Source organism: Rhinolophus sinicus, linkage group LG04, assembly GCF_036562045.2.
Source record: "Rhinolophus sinicus isolate RSC01 linkage group LG04, ASM3656204v1, whole genome shotgun sequence".
Lineage (NCBI taxonomy): Eukaryota > Metazoa > Chordata > Mammalia > Chiroptera > Rhinolophidae > Rhinolophus > Rhinolophus sinicus.
Window position 1 is genome coordinate 136741390 of NC_133754.1, and position 17405 is coordinate 136758794.

Consider the following 17405-nt stretch of genomic DNA (forward strand, 5'->3'; position numbering starts at 1 on the left):
TAAAGCCAGGATGCTTCATTTTTTGTTGTTGTTGTTGTTTGTTTGTTTGTTTTTACTTTATTGGGGAACAGTGTGTACTTCCAGGCCTTTTTTTTCCCAAGTCAAGTTGTTGTCCTTTCAATCTTAGTTGTGGAGGGTGCTGTTCAGCTTCAAGTTGTTGTCCTTTCAGTCTTAGTTGTGGAGGGCGCAGCTCAGCTCCAGGTCCAGTTGCCGTTAGTAGTTGCAGGGGGCGCAGCCCACCATCCCTTGCGGGAGTTGAACCGGCAACCTTGTGGTTGAGAGGATGTGCTCCAACCAACTGAGCCATCCGGGAGCTCAGAGGCAGCTCAGGTCAAGGTGCCGTGTTCAATTATTTAGTTGCAGGGGGCGCTGCCCACCATCCCTTGCGGGACTCGAGGAATTGAACTGGCAACCTTGTGGTTGAGAGCCCACTGGCCCATGTGGGAATTGAACCGGCAGCCTTCGGAGTTAGGAGCATGGAGCTCTAACCGCCTGAGCCACCGGGCCGGCCCTTAATGAGACTTTTATGTGAGGTTCTTTTACATGTATTAGCTGATTAACCCTCACTGAAGCCCTTTAAGGCAGGCATTATCTACATTATCACAGATAAGGACACTGAGACTAACTTGCATAATGCCATGTGTATTGAAGTTTCCTGATTCAGGAACTCAGATCTGACTACAACAGCCAGGCTTTTCTTCTACTATGGTACACTGTCTCCCATGGAATATTGTCAGAAATGCTTAACTTATTCATTCAGAAAAAGAGCACTCAAATGATTTAACTAGTAACACAGCTCCTAGTAGGTGCACCTTGTTCTAGGTTTTCTGATACCCGCCCAGTCCAGCAAATGACAGCATAAAATAGGTAAGGCTTAAAAGACCATGAGACATTTGTGCCCTTGGTCTACGAACCAGAGACCCCCACATTTTGTGATGCTGCAGTGGACAGAGTCGTTTCTGAGGTGTTGTCTTCCAAAGATGGTGGAGGCACTAGAGTTTTGGGGAAGAGAATAATAGGACAGTTGGTTCTTATTAAAGACAATATATATTCATTTTCTCATTCAATAAATATGGGGTAGGTACAGAGCTAAGCACTGGGGACATAGTGATGAATAAATAAGATAATCATTGTCTTTGGTCTCATGGATCTTATGGACTAAAAAGGATCTTATCAAGCTAAATTTATGCTGATGTCATAAAATTATGTGTTCATTTATTCACTCAATCAACAAATATTTATAGACTACATATTACATGTCATGCTTTGTGTTAAGAGGAGGGAATAAAATGGTGAGCAAAACCAGCCATAATTCCTGCCTTCATGGAGCTTACAGTCTAATGGGGAAGACATTAAATAATTATATGCATATATGGTGCTATGAGATCCTACAAATAGGGGAAACTGGCTTCATTAGATTAGGAGATTTTTGCTTAAGGACGTACCACTTGAACTGACATTTGAAGGTTAAACAGGAGTTAACTAGGCAATGAGGGGAGGGAAGAACGTTCCAGGCAACACAAACAGCATGTGAGAAGATCCTGTTGGAGAAAAAAAGATGGTGAGCAGGAAGGACTTTGAAAGAGGCCAGCTGAAGAGCTGCGAATAAGGTGCATCCTGGTGTCTGGTGGACCTGAGTGGTAGGCTGGAGCAGAATGGGAGGCGAGCGCACCTTCTCCATTGGTCTCTGGGTTAATGGCCATGGCACTGCAGTAAGTCCATGCTGGAGACACAGAGCTTTGACGCAGGGAAGGTCATGGCATCATCATGCAGGAAGACTAGACTAAAGCTTTTCAGAGTGCCATATTCCGTAGTGGACCAGAATGCTGTTTTGGTAGCCCACCGATTTAGATTTAAGTTCTTCAGCTGTTACCTGTAAGCTACTCAGCTTATTAAGTGGGGATAAAAATATTTCCCTTTCAGGGTTCTCATGAGAATCAAATGGGATAATGTATTAAAGCACTTAGCGCAGTGCTTGGCCCATGACAGGCATTCAATAAATAAGAGCTATTATTTATCTTTATCTGTTAAATGGAGACAATAATAGTATTGTTAGGAAGATCTGTGCTTAGATTACGTATGTGGAAGCATGAGGCTGCCTGGTGCATCATGTGCATTCTTTTAAAAGCGACCTCACTTTTCCAATGTTTCTAGGTTTATGGGTATCTTTCCATGTGGCAATCTCTGTCGCACACCAGGCAGGGAAGCCCTGCAGAAGAAGGCACACCCGCTATGGCCAGCCCGGGGTGGCCCTGCCGCGGTGCCCATCGGTGATCTGCCCGAAGAGGCTGGGTCTCTGCTCGCAGGGACCGGCCAATCAGAAGAAGTTTGGCCCTCTGCAGTTTCCGTCCTCTCACTAGGAGGCGCTGCGGCGGCCACGGCTACTCCTGGGGTTGTCTCGGGCTGTGGCAGTTGGGCCGGCATCTAAGGCTCGTGACCATGGAATGGGGTTCGGAGTCGGCGGCCGTGAGGCGGCACCGTGTTGGAGTGGAGCGCCGGGACGGCCGGGCTGCCACCCCGCTATGGGAGAGGGAGGCCGCGGCGGCGCAGGAGCCCTGGGTGGACGCGTGCGGCGGGGGCGCGAGGACGCGGAAGCGCAGCGCGGCGGGTAGTGGCGGCGCGAGTCGGGCTGCAGGGACGGGACTGTCTGAGGCGCGCGCTGCGCTGGGGCTAGCGCTCTACCTGCTAGTGCTGCGGACGCTCGTGCAGCTTTCGCTGCAGCAGCTGGTGCTGCGTGGAGCCGGTGGGCACCACGGGGAGTTTGACGCCCGCCAAGCAAGGTACTGGCTGCTCCCGCCCGGCCCGCGCATCCCCGTGGGTCACCTGCCAGAGCCGGGGCAGCGCACCTGTGTGTACCCGCCCCTGCGAGACCGCTCAGGCTCGCTGGCTCCGCTCCACGTGGAGTGGGGTGGCCGCGTTTCTCTTCTGCAGGTCCAACTTACAGGACGCGGGGCTCACATGGCCCCCTATTAGGCTGGTGGTGCAGATGAGGGTGGCCTGGCAATTGCTTCTTTTCCACCTCCTTTCTGTCACGCCTGCCCATGGTTTGGTTGTTAGTCCTTATCTTCTGGAGCAACTTCCACTTTTTACTAGCCCTTCTGCCTTCCAAATGAAATGCAGGAGAGTGAAATTTGTGTACTGAGCCAGCTTTGTAAATTAGGTTCCTGGGGAGATGTCGGAAGGGGATAATGAAGTAGTCTAACTTTTTGAGGTCAGGTCAAACCTGAAAGTTAGGGAAGCTCAACCTGGAAGAGTGCACTTCAAAATTTTACAGTTTCAGAAGTTTTCAGATTCCTGGAGCATGCCGTTGAGCCCCTGGTGTGTAAGGTTTAACTTTTTTTTTTTTTTAATTAAAAAAAATAACCACTATTAAGTGTGCTAAAAAAGGTGATTGGATCAAAGGTATTGTAACCTGTGTCAAAGCTCATAAAATCATAAGCTATCAGAGTTTTCAACAGCCTCTGTGTTTTAAAAACTTTTTCTTTTGAATACAAAGTGCTGGAAGCTTATTTTATTAAGGAGTTTGTGGAACACACCTCCCCACTCGGTTCTCCCCACTTGGAATGCAGTGAAAAGGCAAAATATTTTTTTGTTTGTTTTAGGGGTAGAGTTGGTTTGGGCCTGAATTGAAGTTACTAGGCCTTGTGTGCACACCAGGAGGGCTGAGTCCATTCTTTACAATCAAAAGTTTTTTTTTTGTTTGTTTATTTAACCTCTTGACTTAATTGTCTTTGCTCATTGGTTTCATTAGCCCAGCATCAGTAACCCTCCAGAGTGTGGCGCAGTGAAGTTGCATGCTGTCCTGCCTCGTCTTTAGCAGTTTGAATAGAATATCTAATCTTTGTATTGATTTCATATGAGGATTGGGAGAATTTGGGAGTGGAGTGGGTAGAGATAACTCTGAAGGGATGAACTCATGGGAGATGAAATGATGGAACTTTACAAGTGATTTTTTCCACAGGGTACCTGAAATAATAACAGGCAGCCTTTTGATGTGAAAAGTCAAAGAACTTGTTTTGGTGGGTGGAGGGAAGTTTAGAGGAAAAGTTGTGGGGTACGTGTTAGTCTTAAGCCGAGCACACCCTGTCATCATCATTCTTTTGGTCACTTCCAGGGATTATCTTGAACACATAACAGCTGTTGGCCCCAGGACTACAGGAAGTCCAGAAAATGAAATTCTGACAGTGCATTACCTTTTGGAACAGATTAAACTGATTGAAGTCCAAAGCAACAGGCTTCACAAGATTACAGTAGATGTACAACGGCCTACAGGTTCCTTTAGCATCGACTTCTTGGGAGGTTTTACCAGCTACTATGACAACATCACCAACGTGGTGGTGAAGCTGGAACCCAGAGATGGAGCCCAGCATGCGGTCCTGGCTAACTGTCATTTTGACTCAGTGGCCAACTCACCAGGTATGTGCCTGTTCTTTAGTCCTTTTGGAGTTGTCACATCCCAGGAGGCTTATTAACACGTTGCGTACGGATCACGAGAATCTTCGTTTTTTTCTGAGCCATGCGTTAAGGACGGATAACGAGAATTCTCATTTTTACTGTTGACTCTTTTTACTTTGCATATTTTATTGAATTATTTGTGTTTCGTTAATATCTAATGGGCAAATGTCGTTAATGAATAAAGTCTGCATCATGTACACTTTTTAGAATTCATATTATTTTCTTTTTCTAAAATAATAGTGATTTTGAATCGGATACATTTTTTCACCCATGAGTCATTTCACGTGTTACATTCACAACAGTGGATGTACGAATAAACAGAGTTTTCCAGAACTGTAGTGATTTGTTTATAACATTTGGAACCTTAGTATCCCTTAGGCGATTTTGAATTATGTTATTTTTGGAAAAACACCGAATTATTTTATGTAACTCTTCAGTGATACCTCATGAAATACATATTGTCCCACTGCACAAAGGAAGCTGCTTTCTGCAGTATCACACCAGGAGGGATTACTAACATCATAGGTGAGTAAATCTTAAAAAATTCCATAGAAAAATAATAAATGACATAGAAGCATTTACGCTTTAAAGAGAAGAGTGCATTTTAAAGTAGTTTCTTTTAAAAACCTGCCGGAACAGAGGGGTATGAGGGATTTAAACCCCGCCGTATGCAACGTGTTAACGCCAAGCTCCTGGGCAAAGGTGGGACACCATTTTCATGGACAAACCTTATTTGTGATATCAGGCTAGATAATGAGAAGAGTATGTAGTTTAGGATCTACCCCTCACTGTTCACTCCAGTGCTTTATTTATTATTAAACATTAGTGCCAGCAGCCCAGTGACAGGACAGGAATGTTGTTGCTGGTGGACTGAGGCAGCTTCATCAGTGTTACCAGTATGCGTCCCTGAGTCCTGGAGTTCGGTTCTGCCACTTGCACTGTTTATTCAGCCAGGTGTTGTAGTAGGCTTTTGGGATACAGAATAAAGAAACAGTCCTTGCCTTCAAGGAAAACAAGGTTTGGAGGACATCTCTCCTAGCAGTTTTGGTTGACCAGAAAAGTGGGAATTTTGGCCCACTGGGGATGCCATACTGTTACAGTACCTCATTCATCCATAAATCTTCCTCTGAAAATACTCTGTCAAAATAGAATAGTTGATGTGTAGGACAGTGCCTGACATAATAAATATTTTGAATGAATGAGAAGCCTTTAAATTGAACTTCCATTTTAAAAAAAATAAGATTCATCAGAAAAAGGCTTTCAGTAGTTAAATAAATTATAAGTAGGGAAGAGTAGAAAGTAGTAGCAATTTGAGGTAGACAAGACCTGAGATGGCATCTGGTTCAATCCCCCTCATTTGACACAGAAATAAACTTAGCTGATCACCACTGATCAGAGACAGAGGTGGGACCAGATGCTGTGTTTCCTGGCCAGTCAGTTCTTTTCAGCTACATTTGAAAGGAAGGAGAGTTAATACTCCCTTTAGCTAACTACTTAACCTCTTCTTTCCTCAGGTTCTCATCTGTAAAGTGGAGATAATAATAGTACTTTACTATTTGCATTGCTTAGACGATGAAATACAAGTAAAACACTAGAATAGTGCCTGACATGAAAAGTGCTTTTTTTTTTGCTATTACTTGTTATTTAATATTAATATTTACGAATTGCTTGAACTTATAGCAGGCCCAATATGATACTCTGGATGTTATACAAAATATAAAATAAAATTTGCTTGATAAAATGATTCATCCTAAGAGATCTTTAATCAGAAAGCTTGCCAATTGCATTTAGAATGTAACATGCTTTAAAAAAAAAACCTGTATACACATATTTCCAAGAATATATGATAAACACGACTAGGTTTGAAAAAAAAGAACTTCGAGTTTTCAACAAAACAGTGGATTGAGCACATGAAGTGCAGAATGATTTGATGAAAAAGGTGAGTTACTGCTTGCAATAGAGAGGTCAGCAGGACCAATGTGAATTGTTTAGGGTAGGAGAGATTCATATGCATTTGTAGCATGAGAAGAAAATGAGACTGTCCCTTACTTCAATATTGCACAATATCCCAATGACAAGTGTATTATGAAATAGTCTTACTGCTATTAAATATTTTTGAAGATATTAAAAAATACCAGTGTATACTTTTTTTTTTTTTTTTAAATAAAGTCAGAAATAATTTTGTGTGTGCCAGGGACCCAGTGATCGGCAGAATGCTGTGGCGTGATCTGCAGCTTTTTTGCCTGTTTCAAAGCAGTGATAAAACAAGAGTCACCCTATGCCCAATTCTAAATTCTAGGAAGGGACAAATTAATACCATGGTTATTTAAGAGCATTATATAAGAAAGATGTCTATAAAAGTATCAGAAACATAGTGCCAAATCATATATATAAATCATATATATATAGAATCCAGTAATGAAAGGATGACATTTTTGTGGGTCATTGGAACTCAGTTTAAAATAAAATTTTCTAAGAATACCTGTACCAACAATCTCAATGACATTTCTATCGGTAATAAATTGTTAAAAAGTTAAAAAACACAATCATGAAATAGACTATTACCTGAATCCTTTCAGTGGATGAACTCATTGAAACATGGGTATTTTTTTTTAAAGTTCTTAACAGTCCTGGACCTTAGGAACTGATACCAATTAGGGGTAATGTTACCCACAGAAAAGCTTTAAATATCTTCTTGGGTTTGCTGCATGGTTGGTTCCAGGTTGTTGGTAGAAGAGACACTGAGTTATTTTCGGGGTGGCTTCAATTTCAGGGTTAATTCTAAATGGAAAGAGATGTTGGTTAACCACCCAGTCCTTATAGATCCTGTCCTCTAACTTTCCTTCACTTTCTTCAAGATATTTGACCCTCTCTAGCTCTGTTCTTAGACAACAGAACCATTAAAATAAAGGAAGATAAATGGACAGTTTAACTTTTTAATCTGCCCTATATAGTATGTCTCTTTCAATTTCCTTTGTAATAAAGAAAAAATTTTGTGGTTTGCTTTTTTATTTTAAAGTAACTCATAGTCTCAAAGTTAAAAACCATTAATTTCATTTGGTTCTTGGAAGGTGGCACTTTTTACTGGCAGCTACATGTACTTCTGGTTTGATAGTAATTAGATGGTTATTACTTTGTTTCACTTTGATTACAATCCAATCCAATAACACCGCCAAGACAAGTAATAGGTAATAAGTAGTTTTTCTTGACTAGGAATGGAGCCTGGAATTTAACAGTACCAAAACAAGCATTTTAGCTAGCTGCAAAGCCTTAAGTTTACAAAGAGAAGAAGGAAAAACGAATACTGAATGCAGACCACATTATCTTGTAATCCCCACAACACACCTGTGAGGTAGATATCATTAGCCTGCTCTCTGTACCAGGAAATGGTAGGGTAAATGCCGGATAGAATTTGCTTCTAAGTCTTTCTTACCTGAAAGCTCGTGATAATAACCCTGTAGCACCCTGCCTCCCACAGTACAAACCCAGAAATGCTATTTCCTGCGTTGTTACTGTGCCTATTTACTTAGATTACTCTTTAAACTTTTTATTATGGAAAATTTCAAATATGTACAAAAACAGAATCATTTAATGAACGAGAGTGTACCTACCTTGTTTCCCCAAATATAAGACCTAGCCAGACAATCAGCTCTAATGCGTCTTTTGGAGCAAAAATTAATATAAGACCTGGTCTTATATAAGACTTGGTCTTATAGTATAGTAAAATAAGACCCGGTCTTATATAAGACTTGGTCTTATAGTATAGTAAAATAAGACCCGGTCTTATATAAGACTTGGTCTTATATTATAGTAAAATAAGACCGGGTCTTATATTAATTTTTGCTCCAAAAGACGCATTAGAGCTGATTGTCTAGCTAGGTCTTATTTTCGGGGAACCACAACATATTAAGTTTTTCTCCAAAAGACGAATTAGGGCTTACGTTCAGGGGATGTCCTGAAAAATCATGCTAGGGCTTATTTTCCGGTTAGGTCTTATTTTCGGGGAAACATGGTATTACCCAGCTTGGACATTCTGATCTTGTTTCTTTATCTGACCCCTACAGCCCTTCATCATGTTGAAGCAGATCTCAGCTGTATCTGTTGTGCTGTATTTCTGTCTGTATCACTGAAAGATAAATCATCTTTTTTGACATGCTTATAACACCATGAATTATCTCACTTAAAAAGTAATAATTCCTTAATATCATCAAATATCCAATCAGTTCCTTTAACTACCTCTTACAGTACTTTAAAAAGAATCAAGGCACTAAAATCATCTGTATAATCATCTTGAATTAATATATGAAGTTTCTGAATCAAGAAGTTAAGTGATTTGATGAGTATTGGTACATATACCAATACTCTGCTTTATCTGTATTGGTACAAAGGATAATACTTAGGTTATCAGTCTCCTTTCCTGTATCTAAGGTTCCTTGGAGAAACCTTCAAAAATGCTGCACCATCCAAACTGACGCCTCCGTAAATGCGGAGTGATCTGCAGCTTTTATGATTTTGGCAGGAAACCAAGCAGGAAAGGAGTGGGTGGCAGGGGGAGATGATCTAGGAAGCTGTAAACACCAGAAGTGAGAATATTACAGAGGATGTGGAATAAAGATAAAGAAGGGAACAAATTGCTTTGGGTTGATGAGAATACCAGTTTTCAGTGTTAATTTGGTCCCATCTGGTTGATGATTCAACAGATACTAATTGAGTGACTCCTCTTGGCTAAGTGTGGTTCTAGACATTGAAAGTGAACAAGTGAAGAGCCCTGTCCTCATGGAGTTTACTGCTGGTGGGTGCATTTGTCACCTAATGGTGACAGACAGAATTATGCTTCTCGTCTTGCTGCTAGCTCTGTGATGCTTCCTCAATGAGAACACCCCATTCTTAGACCTAATGGTTCATACTGTAAAGGTTTTAAAAAATCTGAGCAGCAAATTTGTTTTTCTGATTTGAAGGTGCCAGTGATGATGCAGTTAGCTGTTCAGTGATGCTGGAAGTCCTTCGCGTCTTGTCAGCATCTTCAGAAGCCTTACATCATGCTGTCATATTTCTCTTCAATGGTGCTGAGGAAAATGTCCTGCAGGTGCGATGTTACTGTTTTAAATACTAGCCTTGAATAACAATGATAATAATAGTAGCTAACCCTTGTCCATTTTGATTATTTATTTGAGTAGTATCATAAAATCCTATGCAAAGAAATACTGTACCTGGCAGTACTTTAAAAATTCTACAGTCACTTATGTATACATGTTCAACATCTGAAAACTCAGCTTACAACAGATCATCTTGTCAGTGTTTGATTCATAAAATTAGGGGCTCTGTGATGGCACAATTATTCACCTCAGGTTTTCTTTGACACTGGAGTTTCAGAGATGTTTTGAGGCAGACACACAGCATGAATACCCAACCATGAGGGTTGTCCCTTCTCTTCTCCTATTTGTTGCCCTTTTTTTGTGTGCAGCCTCATACTTATCAAGGATGTTGTTTGGCATCACTGATGGAAATCAAGCTGCCGTCTGGGATGGTGACTTTCCACTCAGCAAACTATACACGGCAGTTATGCAGAGAGAGAAACAGATAGAGGTCTTTACATACTGTCTGAAAAAAATGATTATTTTCCTATTCTTCCTCTTATCCACATAGATGTTCTGTCTTTACAATAAGTGAAATAGAGACATGGATAATTTCAGATTGTTTAACCTATATTTGTTTTTTCCTTCTCATTCAGGCCAGTCATGGTTTCATTACTCAGCACCCCTGGGCCAGCTTGATTCGTGCATTTATTAACCTGGAGGCAGCAGGTGTAGGAGGGAAAGAACTTGTATTCCAAACAGGTATGTGAGACTATATTTTGTATTTTAAGTCACTTGCATTGTGTACTTTACTTCTTGTTTTTATAAAAGTGGAAAGTTTTTGAACGTAAGTAATTGCTCTAATGAAATGAACATTCTTTTAATAGCATCTAATACTTGTATAGTGCTTATTATATAACAAATGTTCAAAGCATTTTATATTGTATATGTCACTAATCTTCAAAACAACATGAGGGATAAGTACTGTCATTACCCTCATTTTAAAGATGAGGAAACTGAGTCAAGAGAGATTATAAGTTGCCTAAAGTTTCACTGTTTGTAAATGGCACAGTGGGATTGGAACCTAGGCAGTCCAGCTTCTGAGCCCTTGTTCTTAACTACTAACCAGATTATCACATAGGTGGTGAACTTTCTTTTATCCATTATGGGTGATTATGATATAAATAATATTACACGACAATCATTTCATGAATTAAAATGAGAAAATTTACCTGTAGTTAAAGAACTTTGTTATTGAATTCATTTGAGTGTCATAAAAATCCAGTACTATGTAATCAGCCAGAGAAGTATTTTTAGTTTTATGGTTAAACTTTTCCAAGGATAACAAAATTATAAGTTATAAAGATAACTTGTCAGTTAAGTTGTTAGGTATTAATTGTCATCTTTCTTAATAGAATTCCAAGCTGATATTTTGTAACCAGGGCGTACTAAAACCTGATGTTGGAAGTTCCATGCCATTTCCCACTCTGTTACCGTGTTTCCCTGAAAATAAGACCAGGTCTTATATTAACACGTTGCGTACGGATCACGAGAATCTTCACGAGGGATTTAAACCCCGCCGTACACAACGTGTTAAGGTTTGCTCCAAAAGACGCATTAGGGCTTATGTTCAGGGGATGTCGTCCTGAAAAACCATGCTAGGGCTTCTTGTCCGGTTAGGTCTTATTTTCGGGGAAACATGGTAGTAGTTTGGATAATGCATTGTAGCCAGAGATGTAGCATGTGCTGGAAGTTTTATAATGAGGAGTGTTTTGGGGCATGAGATGGACTAGGAATAGGGAGGAAGATGATGTAGGAACTTGTTTTTTAGCACCCTTTACTGGTGTGGTATTGTTTAAGTTACAAAGATCTGCTAATATGTCTTTATAACCTAAACAAAAAAAATTACCATATTTTAATATTCTCCATCCAACTTAATTTAAACTTTTATCCTTCAAAATGGATGTATATGTTACTTCAGCTAAACCTTTGAGAATCTCAAGGTCATCAGGGGAGAAGCAAGGTTCTGCTTTCTTTTTCAACTCTTAGAGCTTTCTGCTCACTCTTACTCTTCATCTGACTAAGGAGGAGAGGCCGGTATCTGATGTCCATAAGAGTAAGTAGCTGCTGCACTATTACCCATTCCCTCTAATTCTTGGATTCAGTCAGGACAGGAGAAACACTTGATACAACCACCACCAGATCAAAAAGCAGCAAGAGAAAATTCCGTAAGAAAAGACGACACGGCGTCTTTCTTTTCTCTGGTAAAAATGTCAGGGCTTGACATGGGCAGGAGTGTGTCTTTGTGGATGTCCCCTCCTGGAAGTGTACTGCATGTTAAATGCCTATAGATGTATGCTTTTAATGTATCATCACAGCACCTGTGACCCAAAGAAAAGCCAGTCCTAAGGTTTAGTCTGTACCTGTCCTGAATTTTTTTCTGCACACATATATTAATGCATATGTATCCTATGCATATAAATATATTTTACATATATATATATATATATAGTCCAGAGAGGTTAAAACACATTTACCTTGGGTTAGTGAGGTCTAGACCCAAGTCAATTCCTTTATATACGTTTATTAAGTACTCACTTTTGCTAGGCCTGACTAGCTTAGTCTGCACTCTTTTTTACTAAGTGTAGCTAGTGTGACATAAAAAGCCTATAATTGTATACATTTTAGGTATAATTGCATTGTGTGGAAGGATATAAACGAACTGTCTTAACAGTCACTGCTGGGTGGTGGAGCTGTGGTGGGTGTGGCTGGAGTGGGGGATGAAGCAAAATGTCAATCAACAGTTGGCAGTCGCCACTGCTTCATGAATTTATACCCAGAACTGTCTTAACTGCTTTACTTAGACTCTTTATAGTTTTATGTAGTCTTTAAATTTTTGCATTGCATATGATTAATAATAAGGCAATAACAGACTTGTTACTAGTTAGCAACATATACACAGTTTAAATGTTTTACTCATTCTAAAATAAAATCCTCCCATTTCAAAATTAATATTTTTCTGGAGGGGCATCTTACAGAAGATTTGGAGAGAATGTTCCCCCCTTTCTCTGAGTGTTTATACATTGTTTTCCCTCTAGGTTACAGTAGCTTATTCTTGTGGCTAAACGCCATCCCCAGAAGCTTTCCGGGTGCTTTCTGACATTCCAGTACCTCTCCCGTATTTCTCTCACTTCCAGCAGCTGCTGCCTACAAAAGACGAGCTTTCCTGTGGGAATGGCTTTCAGAGAGCTAGTTATTGTTGCTTCCACGTTTGACTAAAAGAGGATAAAGGCCTCCTGGATTTGGAGTTCTGCTTGAGAATGTATGCTAGATGGCTCTGTCCTCAGATTCTTGAACAGGCCCTTTTCTTTCCTGTGCAGTAGCACTTGTCCTTGTCCTGGAAACTTTTCGGTTAAAACAGTTTGTACTGTCTAGTGCTCCATTGTCACTTCAGAGAGAGACATTCATTTGGGGAGATTTTAGTGACTAGAATAATCATTACTACCTAATTTTTCAAAAGGGCCAGAATGCATTAAAGAATGACTTGACTTACCAGGTCAGTGATTTATATCATGAGTCTAAAAGGCTTGATTTAATAATTTTGAAGGTATTGTAAAATCCATTATTTTAAAATTGAAACATATTAAACCAGTAATATATGTTCCTTATAAAAAATTCAAATAATATCAACCCTGAGTAGAAAAGAGCCCATAAGCAAAGGAGTCATGGATTCCTTTTTTACTCCTGTGAAGAAATATCCATGCCCCTGTAATCCTACCACCCAGGGCAAAGCGGTGTTGTAGTTTAGTCTCTACCCTTCTGCAATTTTTTCTGTACATACACATTAATATATTTTATATATTACCTATTTCGTATATAGATCGCTCTCAAAAAACTGGGATAATACTGTTATTTTATAATCTGTTATTTTATAACCTGCTTGAGATCGTATTCTTTTAAGAAAAATTACAGCTTTATTGATATATAATCTACATATTATACAGTTCATCTATTTAAAGTATAAAATTTGGTGGGTTTTAGATATTCACAGAGTTGTGCTGTCATCACCACAATCGATTTTAGAATCTTTGTATCACCCCAAAGAGAAACCCCGTACTCATTAGCAGCCCGGCTTCTTCCACTTCGTGTAGCATTTTTTGAGATTCATCCATGTTGTAGCACGTATCAGGACTTTATTCTTTTTTATGGCTGAATTATAGATTCCATAGAGTGGATATGCCTCATTTCGTTGATCAGTTGATTGGGTTGTTTTCTACTTTGAGGCTGTTTTGAATGATGCTGCTATGAACATTTGTGTGTCTTTGTGTGGACATACATTTTCATTTCTTTTGGCTGGATACCTATGAATGAAATTGGTAGAGTCATATGGTAAATTTATGTTTAACTTTTTAAGCTGCCGCCAAACTAGACAATTAAGTCTTATTTTAGAAGAAATGTAAATTCAAACAACAGTAAGAATTTTTTTATATTAGATTTGCAAAAAGTAGGTAGAATGATAATGCCCTGTGTTGCCGAATATAGAGGGACAGGCATTTTCGTACACTTTGGTGGGAGCGTAGACGGATGCAGTTTGGGTGCAGTTTGGCAATACGTGCCACTTTATAAAATGTGCAGATCCTTCTGTCCAGGAGGTCCACTTACAGGAATTTATCCTATAGAAATAGTTGCACATAGACACATAGAACTAAGTACTGCATAGTCTTCTTGGCTTTTTTATGAGTAAAAAATTGAAAACACCTTCCAGGTCCATGCATAGAGACTGGTTATATTAATGGTGACTTAAACGTTCTTTCCCTTCTTCAATCATTACTTTTTCCCTCCCTGTGAGATCATTTACATCAGCACACGAACATGCTTTTTCTCTCTTCTTAAAGAGAGTGGAATTCCTTTGCAACTGTTTTTGAACTAGTTGTACTTAGCTTTAAATCTGATCTTGTAAAAGTCACATTGCCAAATTCAGTGGTCAGTTCTCAGGCCTCATCATACTTGGCTTCTGTAGCAGCATTCATTGCTCTCAGTCTCCTTTATTAATTCTTCTTTTTTTCTTTGTTTCTTCTGGGTATTGATGCCACCAAGTAAAGTTAGAAAGTAGAGCAGGTAGATATGATGCTGTTTGATTAAGTTGGGTCTGCTTCTTCTGGACTTTCAGGGAACTTTGACTTGTCATTCTTGATACGAGATATACCTCCTCTAAACAACCCACATGTCCCTACCCCTTGCATTAAGAAAGACAGGCCTCATTGTTTAAGAAGAAATCAATGCACAAGAAACTGGATGCATCGTAGGATTTAGATGATGGCAGGAGAAAGAATGTAAAGTGAAAATATTTCTGTATCTGCCTTCCACCTTTCTCTAGGAGATAATTAAGGTAAGAGCATTCTGGGGAATTCAAGATAGGGTAATAAGAAGAGCACAGGCTCTGAAGTCAGATGACCCAAGTTCAAATCTCAGCTGTAGCACACGCAAGGCGTGCAACCTTGGACAAGTCACATAACTGCTCCATGCTTTGGTTCCTCATCTGAAAAATTGGAATAGTATTAATACCTCCCTCTTAGGATTGATGACCACTGAGTTAAATCCTCAAGTCTAATTTCTCGTGTGAGGGCTCCCTTTGCCTTGTTTATGTCATGGAGAGTATCTTATGCAGGAGCGGATCTACCGTCCCCATCTCAGTCCCCCCAGCCTGCCTTTTTTACACCAAAACTTGACTGTAGGCCATGGTGGGCAGTGGGTGAGAGGCTGGCATAGGGCTGGGGCACTGGCAGGCAGCAGTGGGTCTGTACGCTTAAAGGCCAGGTAGCCGATATTCAAAACTGGAAAGCCCTTTCCTGCTGATGGGTCTTATGTTTTTCTCAAGTAATTTTTATAGTACAATGCATAAAATGAGCTTAAACTTTTATTTTTAGGTGCCTTTATTTCATCTTTTATTGTAATGAAAGGAAACCGCACAGCTGTTGAGTGTTCAGCTTAATGAATTTTTACAAACTGAATATAATCATGTGACCAGAACCCAGATCAGGATTAAGAGTATCGCGGGCACTCCAGAAGCCTCCCTCGTGTCCCTTCCTCGTCACTCCTCCCCAAAAAGGTTGCCACTGTTCTGGCTCGCATCTTGATATATTTAATTTTGCCTGTATATGAACTTTCTATAAATTGACTCGTATGCTATGGGGGTTTTTTTGTAGCTAGCTTTTTTCCTTTTTTAATTTGTATTGGGGAACAGTGTGTTTTTCCAGGACCCATCAGTCCAGGTCAAGTCATTTTCAGTCAAATCGTGGCGGGGGGGGGGGGGGGGAGTAGTGCAGCTCACTGGTCCATGGGGCAATCGAACCGGCAACCTTGGTGTTACAAACACTGTGCTCTAACCACTGAGAAAACCAGCTGCCCTAGATAGCTTTTTTTTTTTTTTTTTACTCAACATTATGTAAGATTCATCTATGTTGTGTTTGCAGTAGTTTATTCTCTTTCATTGATGAATAGTATCCCACTGACAAGAATATCCATTCTACTGACGATGTTAGATTGTTTCTAAATTTTGGCTCTTATGAATGGTGCTGTTACGAACATTCTTGTAAATTTATTTTGGTACACGTGTATGTGCATGCACATTTCTGAGTGGAATTACTGAGGCATAAGGTGTACATATTCAGCTTTAGTAGATACTTTTGATAGATAAGAGCCATACTTAGATGCAAAAATCCTAAATAAAATATTAGCAAACTGAATCCAGCAATGCATGTATATGTGTATATATACATACAAAAAAGGATAAAGCTTACCAACCAAGTTGAGCTTATTTCAGGGATAAAACATATATATATTTTTAAGTTTCAGGTATTATAACATAATGATTCAATATTTGTATATATTGCAAAATGAGCACCATAATAAGTCTAATTAACATCCATCACTGCACATAGTTAACAATTTTATTTTCTTGTGATGAGAACTTTCAAGATCTATTCTCTTAGCAACTTCAAATATACAATACAGTACCGTTAACTATGGTCACTATAATGTACATTACATCCCCAGGACTTAGTTTGTACCTTTTGACCACATTCACCCATTTCAGCCACCCTCATCTCTGGCAGCCACCAATCTGTTCTCTGTATCTATGAGTTTGGGCTTTTTTTTTTTAAAAAAAAGATTTTATATATAAGTGAGATCATACAGTATTTGTCTTTCTCTGTCTGACTTATTTCATTTACCATAATACCCTCAAGGTCCATCCATGTTGTTGCAGATGACAAGATTTATTTTATGGCTGAATATAGCCCATTGTATATACATACTATATTTTCTTTATTCATCTATCAGTGGACACTTAGGTTGTTTCTGTATCTTGGCTATTGTAAATAATGCTGCAGTGAACATAGGGCTGCATATATCTTTTCAAGTTAGTATTTTTGTTTCCTTTGGATAAGTACCCAGAAGTAGAATTGCTGGGTCATATGGTAGTTCCATTTTCAAGTTTTTGAGCAAGCTCCATATTGTTTTCCATAGTGTCTGCACCAATTTACGTTCCCATCAACAGTGCACAGGGAACAGTGGAACCTTTTCTCCACATCCTACCAACATTTGTTATCTCTAATCTTTTTGATGATAGCCATTCTGACAGGTGGGAGGTGATACCTCATTGTGGTTGTTCTTTTTTTTATTTTTTTATTGGGGAATATTGGGGAACAGTGTGTTTTTCCAGGTCCCATCAACTCCAAGTCGCTGTCCTTCAATCTAGTTGTGGGGGGCACATCTCTGCTCCAAGTCTAGTTTTCGTTTTCAATCTTTAGTTGCAGGGGGTGCAGCCCACCATCCCATGTGGGAATTGAACTATTGAACTGGCACCTTGTTGAG

The 17405-nt window shown here is 39.6% G+C and overlaps 1 protein-coding gene across 1 annotated transcript in view; it reads left to right on the forward strand.

Annotated features, from left to right (window-relative positions):
• The first annotated feature begins 2348 nt into the window (after positions 1-2348).
• The window catches only part of ERMP1 (endoplasmic reticulum metallopeptidase 1), a 43919-nt gene continuing 28862 nt past the window's right edge, over positions 2349-17405 (forward strand). Inside the window, exons 1-4 of the mRNA XM_019727154.2 lie at positions 2349-2780; positions 4115-4416; positions 9414-9541; positions 10187-10292. Coding sequence (XP_019582713.2) covers positions 2440-2780; positions 4115-4416; positions 9414-9541; positions 10187-10292 — 877 coding nt within the window. The 5' untranslated portion in view covers positions 2349-2439. The remainder of the gene's footprint in view (positions 2781-4114; positions 4417-9413; positions 9542-10186; positions 10293-17405) is intronic.